This window comes from Planococcus citri, chromosome 1 (assembly GCF_950023065.1).
Source record: "Planococcus citri chromosome 1, ihPlaCitr1.1, whole genome shotgun sequence".
Taxonomy (NCBI): Eukaryota; Metazoa; Arthropoda; class Insecta; order Hemiptera; family Pseudococcidae; genus Planococcus; species Planococcus citri.
Genome location: NC_088677.1, coordinates 32,017,883 through 32,033,275, shown reverse-complemented (window position 1 = coordinate 32,033,275; position 15,393 = coordinate 32,017,883). Strand labels below are relative to the sequence as shown.

The window sequence follows — 15,393 nt, the reverse complement described above, 5'->3', positions numbered from 1 at the left end:
GTTTTCGATTTTGTTGAGGCATTTGTGCAATTGTGCCGCACATTTGATTATTTTATAGAAGACCACGTTCACGTCGACATGCTTTCTTTTTCGGTTTCAAGTATGGAGTAATTTCTAAAACTCTCGAATTGATTATTATTATAAGTGTTTTTGCGGTTTAAATTCACGATGAAGGTAGGTCTTACTCTCTGCTTAATTCCTTTAATGTTAAGAACTCGATTCATTTCTTTCATATCACTAATTATTTCACTAAAATAGATGGTACCATTCGTCTGTCCTAGTCATCAATCTTCTTCGTCAATTTTCCGCCTTTCAGTAAACTTATACGATGTTAATTTGTGTCTTGTGTTTTTTCAGCTCAACGTTTCATATCCAGCCACCGGCTGTCAAAAGCTGTTCGAAATCGTCGACGAACACAGACTTCGTGTCTTTTATGAAAAACGAATGGGAACTGAAGTCGAAGCCGACTCGTTGGGAGATGAATGGAAAGGCTACATTTTGAAGATTTCCGGTGGAAATGACAAACAAGGATTTCCAATGAAGCAAGGAGTGTTATCCAATGGTATGGAACACCTTTGATAATTAAAAACACTTCGTGTTCAGGCGATAACTCGATTCATTTTTCAGGACGTGTTAGGTTATTGTTATCTGCCGGACATTCCTGTTATAGACCTAGACGTGACGGTGAAAGAAAACGTAAATCGGTCCGTGGATGTATTGTTGATGCCAATCTTAGTGTTTTAGCTCTTGTTGTTGTGAAGAAAGGCGCTCAGGTAATTATTTCAATGTTATTCAATTAATATGCTTTATACAGCTGTTCTCTCCTAGTGATTCACTCTAATCGCTAGGTTCTATTTAGCTGTTATAGTAATGCTAGTCAAATTATGATTTTATTACGTTCATTGTTGTAGTTTGTAAGTGTTTACGGACTAGCAATACTTAATTTATGGCAACTTGTACATTACTTTACACAGTTTCTGTCCCACTCAATTCTTTTATGGATGAGTTGGTCTTATAAACTGTAATATTGAAAACTACAGCTTACCACATTCATACGATTCACAGTATGAACGTTATTAAGATAGTGACACTTTTAAGGAAGCATTCTCATACTAGAAATACTTAATTTATAGCGGCCTATGTACTACTTTATACAGTTTCTGTCCCACTCAATTCTTTCGTAGATGAGATGGTCTTATAAACTGTTATATTGAAAACTACAGCTTACCACATTCATACGAATTACAGCATGAGCGTTATTGAGATAGTGACACTTTTTACGAATTTGTGAACATATATATGAATCTTTTTGATGTTGTTAGTCGAATATTAATCGTGTGTTTTATGTTTTTTTTAGGAAATCCCCGGATTAACCGATAAAACCGTACCTCGTCGTCTCGGACCGAAAAGAGCATCGAAAATCCGTAAATTGTTCAATTTAACTAAAGAAGACGATGTACGCAAATACGTCATCAAACGTCCTTTACCGTTGAAAGAAGGCCAGACTAAGCCTAAATACAAGAAACCCAAGATCCAACGTTTGGTTACTCCATTAACATTACAAGTAATTAGTTATTTTTTTCTCAATTACCACAACGTGCTTACGAATATCTGTGCAGTTTGCCTCACTGTACAGATGAAGTTGTTCGTGGAATATGAAACTCTTTTCTGGTTTTGAGCATAATTTTAGACGATAAATTATTGCTCTGTGTAAATTAGAAACAGTTGTAAAGTCGTCTACATTACTGCTTGATACTGATACAATTTGTTTTAATTTTTGCAGCGTAAGAGACACCAGTTGGCTTTGAAGAAACGTAGAGCGTTGAAACGTAAAGAACAGCAAGCTGAATACGCCAAATTATTGGCCATCCGTCAAAAAGAAAAGACCGCCAGAAAGAAGGCCGATAAATTAAAACGATTATCCACATCTTCTAAATCTTCGAGTATCAGAACATCTCGCAGTTCTCATAAATAAATTATTAACCAATCGTTTTATACAGAACCATCTGTAAATTTCAATGATGGGAATTATTTTATAAAAATAAAATTCTGAAATTTTAATAATTGCATTATTTTCATGTTAAAATTGATTCGAGACTTGAGGCTGAATTATTAAAACGAAATGAATTTTAGAAAAAAAATTAGTATATTACGTTCATATTAATACACATCAACGTTGAGGCAATATTTACAGAAAACAAATGTACTTACAATAATTACAATTGAAGCCATCGATCGAAGTATCAATGTGATATAGAGAGTTGCTTAAAAATTCGTATGATTACATCGAGAAAAAATAACGTGAAGTTTGATTCATTATTTAGTAAAAAGACTAAATTTTTAAATCGTTACTCCTTTGGTTTCATTTTTTTCTTCGTAAATGAGTTGACGATTTAAAAAAGAACGATAGGACGGTGAAAATCGAACCAAATAGGTCTGAAGGGCTTCGTAATCATAATACTTGGAATTTTCAATCAATCACATAAATGTTCACCTTAGGTATATCGAAATATTTTTACATTTTGATACTTTCGCTATAACAGCAAAGATATAAGTTGAAAAACGATAGAAATTCATAATTGGTCTTCAATGTAGAATTCGAAAAAAACAAACAGAAAACAAGATTAAAAAAAAGCAACAATCATCAATGCAGTTTAAAACTTGCGTATTGGTAGAAGTACATACATAGATACAAATTGAAATCATAAAATGGTAATCAATAAGATTTTTTCGACGTTAGACGTTGTCTCTCTTTCAACGATAATTTGAATACATCAATTTAAAATCTATAATACGCGTTAACAATAAAAACAAACAAAAATTCCATCAATAAATAAAAATACAAAATTTGTACGAAGTTTGTTTTCAACGTCGAGAAACTTCTTCGTACGAATATTTGTATTTACTGTGTAGTACTTATGTTGTTCTTTTCTTCTTTTTTTTTTTCAGTGGAAAAATGTTTTCAGTCTTGCTTTTTAATGAAAAATGATAAAACATTACGCAGTTATTCGTCAAACTTTCGATGATACAAGGAATAATAACAAACATTTTCATCGTAGTTTTTATGGCAGCTGTAGAATAATATAATGGGTTCAATTTAGAACATCTAAAGAACTTCGTCGCAGAATTTCTACAGAATATGAATTTACTCGCCAGACTGATTAATCTTTTTATAGAAATTGTCGTTTGATAAGTTCGGAGTTTTTAAACGTGTTTTTCTCTTATCATTTTTCAAAATTTAAAATTAACAATAACGAGTGAAAATTCTCAATTTTTCAACGAAAAATGACAAACAATATTTAGAACTTTAAAAAGGAAATAATTACCATCAAATCGTTAGAAATTCTGCATTTTTTATGAAACATGTTAACCTAGTAGGAGGAGTAGGTACCGTTTCTTCGAATGTTTTTACACCAAAAAATGCACGTTTTTATTACAAGCTGTATGAAAAAAATGATTCGATTCTTAAAAAATTTCGATTTTAAATTCACTCGATCTGTCACCGAAATTGATCCAATATCCATACGATAATGACAAATATGGCGAAATTAAATTTAGGATGAATACTGCTTCCTCCGTGTTGCATGGCGGCTGGAGTTTCGCCTGTAGAACAATTCGTATACAAAGGGTTAAAATAAAATGACTGATGAATTTCAAATAATATCGTTCAAATTAAATTCATTTTTAAAAAGAATATTCAGGCTATACCGACCGTTGAGAACTTGTACTGAAACATATGTCGCAGCTACATCAGCCAAAGAACAAGTATAATTTCCGGAATCAGTTGGTTTTGCGTTGGCAACGAATAATCTGCTTTGTGCACCGTCTGGTAATATTTCCGTTTTCACTCTGTAACATTTTTCCAGGTTAGTATATTTGCATTGCCAATGTGTAAACAATAAATAAAAATAAGAAATGAAATGAAAACTAGCAGATTAAATTTTACAAGTAGGTGAGCAGTGAGCACTAAGCAATAATGTACTTGAATCTACTTATTTAAATTTGTCAAAAAATTCAGCTAAACATTCCTTCCTTTTTAAGAAAAAAAAGAGAGAAAAAACAGGTATGGTAATAATACAAATGGAGAAAGTAATCGAGAAGATTTCGAAGAAAAATTTTCTGGAGCTAAATTATTTCTCGTAAGTAGGTACGTTTATTTTAGAATAAGTACACCATAGAAGGAATCTCTGACCATTTTTTAAAGGCCTTGACGCGAAATCATTTCTCTCAAACGAAGTAAGTAGGTACTTCTCTTTTTTTTGCTTCAAAAAAGATCATTTCAAGAAGTCGGAACTGACTGCTGTAAATGAAGTGAATTTAGATCTCAGAACACGAGTTCAACATCGCGAACGTACATTTCGAACTTGACAGCCAACTCCATACTTCCCTTTCACTATCCTGCCACCTTCATTGCACATGTTCGAAAAGGTATTAAAACCTCAAGAATACTTGTATGTACGTCGAAACAGACTGCATTTTTTAAAAACAAATTTACAATTTTATAGAATACCTACATAGATAGGAGAAAAAAAGGTCGTTACTCGAAGAATTTGTATTTTTTTGAAACAATAAAGCAGCTTTTGCAATTCGAGTAAATCCATCGTGAGATGTTACACAAGTTACCGTTTTTGACATGTTTAAAAAGCTGTTATTGCTCGCGTTCGCCGTCGTTGTGAACGGATACATGGTAAAAACTTCATGTTTAATTGAAATGGATATAAAACTCTTTTAAAACGTTTGAAAACTTTAAACGGGATGATTTAAATCGTTTTTTATAGCACTCACATACGAATTTTCAACTCTCGAACGCCTTTTAAATCCGTATATAACCTGTAGCAAACCGAATGGAAAAAGAGAAACGGACGTGGGACGTCATTAAATTTAACCCTAAGTGGAAACGAAATTTTCTATGCATCACAAGCATCAACGAGAGTTTTCTTTCTCTCTTCCTTCATTTTATTTATTTATTTTTTTTTTGTTGAAACTTCATTTCAATGAAAATTTTCTACTTAAATCTAGCCTACCTGATGTAGTTCAATATACCTACCTACTAAAAAGTAATTTTTGATAGACTGTACGTTTTTATTTTAAATTTGCGAAATGTTTATTCGATTACGTAAATAACCCAATGCGAGACAACTGACGCTTATCCGCTTAATTCTGAAAATCAAATTTCGCCTTCTGTTTTCTATTGCTGCTTTCAACTGTTTGAAAATGTTATTCTCGTTGTAGGCTTTTCGTTTTCGACGAATAAAATCCTAGCGTTTCGTTTCAATTTTTTATTTAATTTTTTTCACTTTTTTTTTTGAGAATACAGAAGTATATCACTCGAGGGTGAATTATGGGTAGACTATTTTTGCAAACCCCCATGAATCTCGGTGTTTTTTTTTTGAAGGGAATGAGATTGAGATAGAAAGATGAAGAGAGAATGAAAAAAGGATTATTGAAGCATTTTGATATTCTCATTGCAGATTTTGCTAATTACAGTAGACACTTGATAAAAAATTATGGAAACAAAGGTACATGTAATTTGATAAGATGCTGAAAATATCTCAAAGATCCAATTATTCCTCAAAATGTTAGATTATATTAGAATCCGGAGGGGGAAGCTTTCAATTTTTATACTTCCTGTGAAAAGTTTAGCTTTCACTTTGAAACTCAGTTCTGAGATTTTTTGAGTCTTACGACCGAAGTTGAATCTATTATCTGTTATCTTTGGAAATTCATTTCCGTAAATAGATTTGCTCCAAGTTCAACCAGTTACGATCTAGATAAATGAGTCTTTCATCGCAAACGAAAAATAGATGTCGAAAGAATTGCATACGCAGTTTGCCGTAAATACAAAATAATACACCTGCGTATTTACGGTAAACTGAGTATGCAATTTTATTAACACCATTCGATTTTCTTTACCTTAAATCTACCTACATACATATATTCCATACGCGAACTGGAATCTAAAATTAAGTTGGGTAGGTACTTTCATTTTGCTACTTTTTTTTCGAGTCCCTCTCGAATTAACCTAAACGTTGCAGGGGGGGGGGGGTTGGGGCGATTCTTATGATTTTTAGGCATTTTTGATTCCTTGCGAAACTTCCTTAGTCTTGGAGTAAATCTGTTAGCACGATTTTAAAGAAAATTCAAGGGAGATTAAAAATTAACGTTTGAAAAACTAAAATTTGTGTTTTCAAAGTGAAAGCTCAACATTTCATGGGAGTACAAAAGTTGAAATATACCATTTAAAATTTTTTAAAAATACAGTAAAAATACTTTTTCTATCTTTTTTATAACAAGGTAATTTTCAAAACGAGAGCTTGACATTTCTAATGGGCACAGCCCCCCTCCAAGGCAATTCAGTATTACTTTGGAGGCGCTGAGATTAAATATTGGCGTAGTTTTTTGATTCGAAGTCTCTAAACCAACCTCCTCTCTCCACAACTGTATACTGCCTAATTCCAAAATTTGGGAGGTGGGCTAATGAGACATCCAGAATGAAGTTTTTTTTGAGCAACTTTCCTAAAAATAAGATTCGTAATTATCTTCGATTTTTGCCATTAAAAATTCATGTCTCTCTCTCTTCTATTATTCTCCAAAAAAAAATAAAAATAAAATAGAAATTTGGTAAAATTGAGACAGAAACCTGAATTTTGGTATATAATATTATACTCTATTTTGGTCTTCAAAACCAAGTGGTGGTCCCTCCGAACTATTCAAGAGCCTCCAATGGGTTTTCAAAGTTTTCAGTTTTCGAAAATTTTTTTTTACAGATTTACTGTATTTTTAAAAATTAAATTAAGTACAGAAAAAGATTTGAATTTGACTCTTGAAAAATGGATTTTAAAAATGTATCTAAACTCGAATCAATCAAAAACGATTGGATCTGATTAGATCTTACCAGATCCGGATTTATGGATCCAGTTTGACCAAGATCAGATCAGATTAGATTTATTCAGACCGGATCCGATCCTCTAGGTAGACCTGATAGGATGGGTAATGTATCTCATTTCGGTCTTTTTTATGGTAATTATTTCAATAGATAGGTACTTATGTATCAGTGGCGTAGCCAAGGGGGGGGGGCGAAGGGGGCCATGGCCCCCCCCTTGCGAGCAAAAATTTGAAAGAAAACATGCAAAAATGGACGTTTTTTCATTGTTTGGACCCATTTTTTCCAAAAAATTTCGCTCTCGCTTCGCTCGAGCAGTGCTTTTGCGTTCATTTTCATAAAATCACCACACATTACAATAGATTTCCAGAAAATTACCCCTCATTTCGATTTTTCATGCCTAAAAATCTGGTTTTGCCCCCTCCTTGAGAAAATCCTGGCTACGCCACTGTTATGTATGTACTTGAAAATCCAAAAATTCGCCCATGGTTCTAGGACATCACTTTAAAAACCATCAGAAATCTATTCAGGTTGCTACCTCAATTTAATGATTGGAGCCTACAGCAGATTTTTGAAACTCGAAATTCTCACAAAATTTCATCAAATGGAGTTGGAAAGCCGAAATAAATTCTGCAAACTAATTTCAATACGCTATAAGTCGACTGCAGGTGAATTTCAAGCGCTTTTGGTGCCTCCAGCGATTTTTTGAAAATTACTTACTGGAGCCTCCAGTAGATTTTTGAAACTTGAAATTTCCCCAAAATTTCATCAAATGGGGTCAGCAAGCCGGAAATTTAATCTGCAAACTAATTTCAATTCAATAATATGAAGTCGACTGCATGGTGGTTTCAAGTGGTTTTGAAGCTTCCAGCTACTTTTTGGAAATTTCAATTTTACTAAAAATGCCATGTAACCTTACAAAAAGTCACTGGAGTTTCCAAAATTACTTGAACCCACCTGAAGTCGTCTTCAGAGGGTGTTAAAATTAGTTTGCAGAGTAAATTTCCGGCTTATCAACTCCATTTGATGAAATTTGTAATTTCGAGTTTCAAAAATCTACTGGAGGCTCCAGTAATTTTCAAAAAATCGCTGGAGACTCCAAAACGACTTGAAATTCACCTGCAGTCGACTTCACAGCGTATTGAAATTAGTTTGCAGACTTATTTTCGGCTTTCCAACTCCATTTGATGAAGTTTTGTGAGAATTTCGAGTTTCAAAAATCTGCTGGAGGCTCCAGAACTGCTCAAAACGGTTTGAAACAGTTTTCAGTCGATTTGGCGTGTCGAAAATAGGCTATATTCAAAATTTCAGTTTTCTAGGTCAATTTGGTAAAATTTTGATTTTTTCTCACATTTTGGCCAAAATTTGATTTTTGAAAATTCACCAAAAATCGAAAAAGGCACTTAGCACTTGAAATTTTGACAGGTGATGAATTTCTGCCTGCTCTTTCGATCTACTTTTGTACGGTTTAAACAATTTTGTGCTAGTCCTATGTTGGAACGCAAAATCTGCGATTTCGGCTGACCTGGCAATTAAAATTGCCGCCATTTTGTACGTAGGGCCACTTTTTTTTTTTTAGGACAAGGGTTACAAATGTTCCTTTGGACTCCCCCTTTAAGAAAAAAGTTGTCCCGAAGGATCGGCAGGGGGTGATAGTGATCCTTATGCGGGCCCCCAGAGTAAAAGTTATTGGGCATACTGTTTTCAATTTTGACGCATAAGTTTTTTTTTAATATGAAATTTTTGTTTAGCAACAATTACTACTTACTAAAAAAATTGAAATGAACAGCATCGTTGGCAAAAAATATCCAACTTGGTAAAAATTTTAGAAGAAATACAAGGAGCGAAATGAACAAGAAAAGGTTTAAAATAAATGCTTAAATAAATATAAATACCCATCGGAGAACTCGACCAATGGGAATTTCGAAAGACGAAATTGATTAAGCTGCTTACACGTACATCTACTTATACAATAGTATTCTAAAGGTTGCAGTATCATTGTAAGTATAAAGGGGACTAACTGCAACTGACACACCCTGCACGTGTAACTTATTACAAAATGTATCTACGTATACGTATTTAAAGGCGAATCGAAGTATTAGTATTTCTAGCTTCCTTTTTTTTATCTTCGAATCTAGTTTCATTTTTCATCGGTTGAAATTTATTTATTCGAAGAAAAATACATATTATCAGTCTCGGAAAATTCTACGCGGAAGACAACCTTGACGTATACCCTTTTTGAACTGTCCACATGTTTAGCTTATTTAAAAAGACGACAAATAAGATAATGATTTACGAGCGAGAAATTCATATTCGGGAAGCGTGACCGATAAGAATTCTTAATAGTTTATAGCGACTTACTTTATACCACCCCGGACGGTGTCATAATTTAATATTCTAGTACCGTGTTTCCACGTGATAAATGTATTGGGTTGATGCGGTACTTTGGTTATAACGCATTTTAGTTCGATCGTACTGCCTACGTTATAAAATTTATTTTTAATCGGCAATTCTCGTTCGTCGGCGATTTCTAATTCTGGAACTGAATCGAGATAATAACAATGATGAGACATTTTACAAGAAAAGAAAAAAAAATTGCATCGATGTAACAACATTCAACGTAGTCGTAGGAGAACGTACCTATGATTTTTAAATAAACGTGAAATACTACGGGCGGATGAGATGATACTTGACATTCGTAATGTCCTTCGTCTCTTTCATTCGCATATTGAATTCTTAGCTGCCAATCGTTCGGTTGGTGGAAATTCATTTCGTATCGTTCGTCGCTGCTGTATACTTGCTGACCGTATGACAATAAATGCATCTTATCACCCATTCTACGTACCCAGGATACCTGAAAATATATATAAAATATTTGAAAATTTCGCATTCGAGTGTAACGTAGGTTAATGAACATTATCGCGATGATTCGTGTTATCGTGTTAATAAAATTGCATAACCGGTTTGCCGTAAATATGATGGATATTTTTTTTAAAAGAAAGGAGGAGTTGCGATAAGGTAATTTTTTGGCACCAGTTAATTATCGACTCAATCACTCTTAAAATGTTGTAGTGAATGTACGAAATATGAATCCGTGGTTAGTTAACCCAAAATGGCCCTTTTTTGGGCTCCAGGGGTTCCCAAAGTTGTGAATAAAAAAATAATTTTAGGAACCACTGAGTATTATTTTCAAAAACCTTTTTAGCATAAAATATCCGTTTGAACCAAATAAGTAAACGACGCACAGTGGTCCGAAATAAAGAAGTAGCGGCCAAAATTCAAAAAATCCTCAGATTGAAGAAGTCTCAAAAGTTGATTACGAATATGTAGTGGTTTTCTACATTATATTCCACGTCCCTTTCTGTGATTTCAAACACTTTTCCATTATTTTGCTTGCCTACAGAAATGAATGAATTGAGGTACCTCAAAATAGCCAAAAAAACTGCTAACTTCAAAATGCTGTAAAACATGTCAATTTTAATTTTTTTCGAAACTTTATGGGTTTATATCAAAATATGGACATTTTTGAATATAAAAATCGTTGATTCCATTTTTTCAAAAATATTTTAGTTTCAACCATGCTCATTACAAAAAAACTCATTTTTTTTGTTATTTTTGAGGTAAAAGTTCTTTTTTAAAAAAACGCAAGCTAGAGCAGCGGGAAATATCACATCCCTGGGGTACTATGGCATGTAAAGAAAAACGCCCTTGAAAAATTTGCTGCCCCAACCTGCCCCATTTGAAGAAATTGCTATGCAAAGTTGCATAAATGCTGTTTTTCGTATTTTTTAAAAAACATTTTCAGATAAAAAATTATTACGGGAATATGAATACTAAAATGGACATTAGCGACCCAAAAAAAACATATTTCGATACCATCGCGGATCTTTCAAAATTTCATGTTTTGGACCATCCCCTCCCCCCTTTGAGGGCTCATTTTGAGGTTAGGGGTAAAATAAATGCCAAAATCGACTTCAGCGACCTAAAAAACCCCCATATCCCATAGCGATCCGAAAAAAATACATATTTCGATACCCATCTCGAATTTATCGAAATTTGATGTCTTGAACCACCCCCTTCCCCCTTTTGGGGGCTCATTTTGAGGTTAGGGAACAAACAAATGTCAAAATCGACTTCAGCGACCTAAAAAACCCCCATATCCAAAATTTTACGGATTTTGCTTTGAAATTCGATTTTGCACCACCCCCTCCCCCCCTTTGAGGGCTCATTTTGAGGTTAGGGGTAAAATAAGTGCCAAAATCGACTTCAGCGACCTAAAAAACCCCCATATCCGAAATTTTACGGATTTTTCTTTAAAATTCGATTTTTGGCCGCTACTTTTCATTTCGGACCACTGTGCGACGTGCGATGTGATTTTCTTACTTTCGACCCTCGGGGGCAAAAATTGGGGGTTTCAATTTTTTGAAAATTTTGGAACCGCCATTTTGGACCTACCCCTTCGAACCCAGGTAAAAAGCTTTTTAAAGTTTATTAGTATCTGATAGACCTCCATCCTACCAAATTTTGAGCTCAATAAAAATTTTCGCTGGTACTCAAAAATCCAATTTTATAATTTTTCGTAATTTCAATATTTTGGGAACCCCTGGAAAACTAGAAACCTGCGATTCGCGCCAAACGTAACGTTTTGAGGTGTATATTCGATTATTTAGATGAAAAAGTTGAATTAAGCTTCCTCTATATTCGTAACTTTGAACCCTTTTTTTAGAGCCCCCCATTTTGGGCACCCCTAAAAATAGCGTTTGTGCATATTTTTTCAAATAAATTGAAAAATTTACATTTGAAACACACTAGCAGATGCTCGATAATTTTTTATATGATTTTTCCTGCAACTTTCAAAATTGACCTATTTTAGGATCAAATTCTGAGATTTAACTCTTCGAAAAGAAAGATTTCAACGAAGTAAGAATACCAGAATTTGACCTAAAATAGCTCAATTTTGAAAGTTGCAGGAAAAATCAAATGAAAAATTATCGAGCACTTGCTAGTGTGTTTCAAATGTAAATTCTACTATTTATTTGAAAAAATATGCGCAAACGCCATTTTTAGGGGTGTCTAAAATGGGGGGGGGGGCTCTAAATAAAGGGTTCAAAATTAAGAGTATACTGGGAGCTTAATTCAACTTTTTCATCAAAATAATCGAATATACACCTCAAAATGTTATTTTGGCGCCAATTGCACGTTTCTAGTTTTCCAGGGGTTCCCAAAATATCGAAATTACAAAAAATTGTAAAATTGGATTTTTGAGTACCAGCGAAAATTTTTATTGAGCTCAAAATTTGGTAGAATGGAGGTTTTTCAGATACTAATAAACTGTAAAAAGCTTTTTAGCGGGATTTGAAGGGGTAGGTCCAAAATGGTGGTTCCAAAATTTTCAAAAGATTGAAACCCCCAATTTTTGTCCCCAAGAGTCAAACGATACCTACTCTTCGGTAATAGGACATGAATTAGATATAAATATAGAATGCATGATAAGATACCTATAGAAATAACTCTGACGACTACGTGTTACCTGCTTTATTGGGTATTAAGCTATTATGGCATACACTTGTAGTCTTATTATTTAATGTTACGTAAGTGAATTACGTTACTAAAGGATAAATAGGAAAGAATACTAGGTATTCAAGATAATGTGCAAGTGCACCACCCAGGGAGGAAGGGCAAGGTCAACGAATAGGGCAGGTCCATTGTCCATGACTACATATTTAGAGCTTTTAATAAGGATGATAGTTAATGTATACCCGATTCACCTTGAACTCCATGTATTTGAATCCCAATTATATTTACACAACAGATCACAAGTGAATAGTTCATGTTACGTAAATATGATGTCCATAAAGACAAGGCTCCACACCTTGCCTTGTCTTATGTTCTCAGATAGGAAGCCTGACGTAGACCTATTTTGGCGAACAGATGAAATACCCATGTTAGGCATGGCGAGTCCGTGGATGGCTGAAGTGTGGCTCTGAGCTCTCATAACACGTTTGTCAAGAGAGAACTAATCCACCAGATGGCGCTCTTACGTAACTAAACCGCAAGAATGCGCTTTTACGTAACTAATGTGGGAAGCAGCTAAACACAGAACAATTTTCTGTCACCTAAGTGATCTAGAAAATGCGCTAATTCCACCCTTTACAGCATAACGTTTTTTGGGTTCAAACTGCAGATATTTTACGCTAAGAAAGTTTTTGAAAATAATACTCAGTGATTCCTAAAATTATTTTTTTATTCACAACTTTGAGAACCCCTGGAGCCCAAAAAATAGTCATTTTGGGTTAATTTGGGACATTTATTACAACATTTTAAAAGTGGTTGAGTCGATAACTAGCTGGTGCCAAAAAATGGCCTTATCGCAACTCCTCCTTTTCGAATTTGGTCTCAAATCAAGTGGAAATTTAGACCAAAGGAGGTTTCGGGAACAGTGAATTTATTTTCAAAGACAATTTTTACCATAGTAAACCGTTCTTTCAATATTTGCTCAATTATAGGGATAAAAATTGAGCAAATTTGGTCACACGAAGCCTGAATCTTGACATTTCAATTTCATCATTTCATCTACCAGTGAATAGAATTACATAAAAAATAAAAATAAAAAACGAATTTAAATACTATTTCTACAATTACTTCGACGAAATCAACTACAGGTAAGGAGGAAAGTGGAGGGGAAATTATCGCATTTCGTGTATATGATAATAAAGCTTGGCATTATCATTCGGCGAATTTTCAGTGTTAATTTTCGAACGTATAGCCTAATTCTTTGAAAAATAATTTTCTTCAACTTGATGAAACTTGAATAGCGATAGAAAAATGCTGCGAATTCCTCGAATTTAATTATTTTACCAGTTTTAACGGACATTTACCCTAAACAGCGTTTCACTGGGGGAAGGAATCCTTACTCAATGCTCCTTCTAATGACTTCGTTCTGCAGAAATTCCTTAAAAACCGACGAATATTTTAATTAAATTTTTATACCAACTTTAACGCTACCGTAAAAGATGATTTTTTTATACTTTTCTTTCTTCCGTACGTATATTTTTATCGCGTACATTTGTAAAACAATCAGAAAAATTTACATCGCAATTAAGTATAGGTACCTACATGATGATATGCAAAAGATGCATTACCGATTGAAAACCATATACTCGTAAATATTTTTTCTCGCCAAAGTACCTTCATCGTCGTCGTACAACATTCTGTATATTATTATTCCTAGGCACTTTGCGATATTTATACCATAAGTACCACGTGAAATAATTTATTTTCTAATTTAATAAAACATTTTCTACACGAAAATAGCTGTTTTTACCGGAATAAATGTGTTTATGTTGCGAATATGGCGTGAATTTTCAAAAAAAAATGTATATAAAAAATAGGGCTTCGCTTCGCGTACTCGCGAAATCAGGAAGGGAATTACCAATGAGTGGAAGAATGAGACTATCTTATTTCGAATTCAAGTCAACGAAGTCTCATTAGCGTCGGCACTTACACCGTATGGGTAAAAATACGAACGTGAAATGTAAAATAAGAAAATACCTGGTTTTGTAAATACAAATTCCAACTCGAATTCAACCTACATTTTAACCATGTTTTATTCGGTCAGTTTGCCACTGTTTTTTTTTTTTTTTTTTTGGTTTACCTTACAGCAGATTTTTTTACGGTTCTTTTCAACTGTTTAGGCTATTAAATCGATGTCAAGTGTGAAAAGTTTCATATTTCTTCAAGTTTCAGTGTTTTTTTCCCCCACAGATCTGAAAGTTCTAGATAAATTTAAAACTTCAAACCAGAATATCGCCCAATACATAATTCCACTGGAGATGGGGAAAGGGACAGGCGGTCTGGAAAAAGAAGTGTAGGTATATTTTGTAAGCAACTTGGTCAAATTAATTGTCAAACCAAAATATACAAAATTTCGATGTTCGCCAAACTCTAGTAAACAAAAATAATATAAAGAAATACTTCATTAAAACAGATGAAAAATAACAAACATCTTAAATCCAATCTAAAAATAAATTCATTCGCGACAAAACGAGCAGATATACGAGTAGGTAGGTACCTATTCGAAATTTTCTACACAAAAAATCACAACGATGATACAAACTACAAGATATTTTTAATCGGATTCATTTTACGTTCTCGAGCGAAAAATATTTTCGACACAAAGGAAATCGTCGAATGATACACAATAATTTCAAGTCGAAATGTGAAAAAGGAAAAGAACACGACGTCTGCAAAAAAAAAAAAACTTTTAATAAAATATTCCATAATTTGACTCGTTTTATTTTTGGACTCTCGTTCATCTTAATTATAATTTATTTCTCGAGAAAGAATAAAATAATCCTGGTAAATGGGAAAATCGCACAGAACCCTCGAAAACCATAATTTGCTATAAAACCAACACCAACGAGCCAACCGGCACGTAATTATATGAAAAAAATACTTAAATGTTTTGCGCATTTAAAGCGAACAAATATTGAATTATTGATTCAGCGGGA

At 33.6% G+C, this 15,393-nt stretch overlaps 2 protein-coding genes across 4 annotated transcripts in view; one reads left to right on the top strand and one right to left on the bottom strand.

Annotated features, from left to right (window-relative positions):
• Positions 1-14: 14 nt before the first annotated feature.
• On the top strand, positions 15-2,064 carry RpS6 (ribosomal protein S6). Its single transcript, XM_065343829.1, has 5 exons — positions 15-174; positions 358-562; positions 628-773; positions 1,358-1,564; positions 1,784-2,064. The coding sequence occupies exons 1-5, from the start codon at positions 169-171 to the stop codon at positions 1,973-1,975; spliced, it is 756 nt and encodes a 251-aa protein (XP_065199901.1). The 5' UTR covers positions 15-168; the 3' UTR covers positions 1,976-2,064.
• Positions 2,065-2,127: 63 nt separating this feature from the next.
• dpr14 (defective proboscis extension response 14) overlaps positions 2,128-15,393 on the bottom strand; it is a 290,318-nt gene continuing 277,052 nt past the window's right edge. For all 3 annotated transcript variants that reach the window (XM_065343825.1, XM_065343823.1, XM_065343824.1), the window contains 4 exons: positions 9,524-9,737; positions 9,245-9,425; positions 3,713-3,849; positions 2,128-3,603 (listed from right to left, as the gene is read on the bottom strand). In XM_065343825.1, coding sequence (XP_065199897.1) covers positions 3,500-3,603; positions 3,713-3,849; positions 9,245-9,425; positions 9,524-9,737 — 636 coding nt within the window. In that variant the 3' untranslated portion in view covers positions 2,128-3,499. The remainder of the gene's footprint in view (positions 3,604-3,712; positions 3,850-9,244; positions 9,426-9,523; positions 9,738-15,393) is intronic.

What these genes read in the sequence shown, in the direction of transcription:
- RpS6 (XM_065343829.1), top strand. An exon ending in GCAAGGAGTGTTATCCAATG is followed by an intron (nt 563 to 627) that starts GTATGGAACACC and finishes TTCATTTTTCAG; the next exon opens with GACGTGTTAGGTTATTGTTA. An exon ending in TTACTCCATTAACATTACAA is followed by an intron (nt 1,565 to 1,783) that starts GTAATTAGTTAT and finishes TAATTTTTGCAG; the next exon opens with CGTAAGAGACACCAGTTGGC.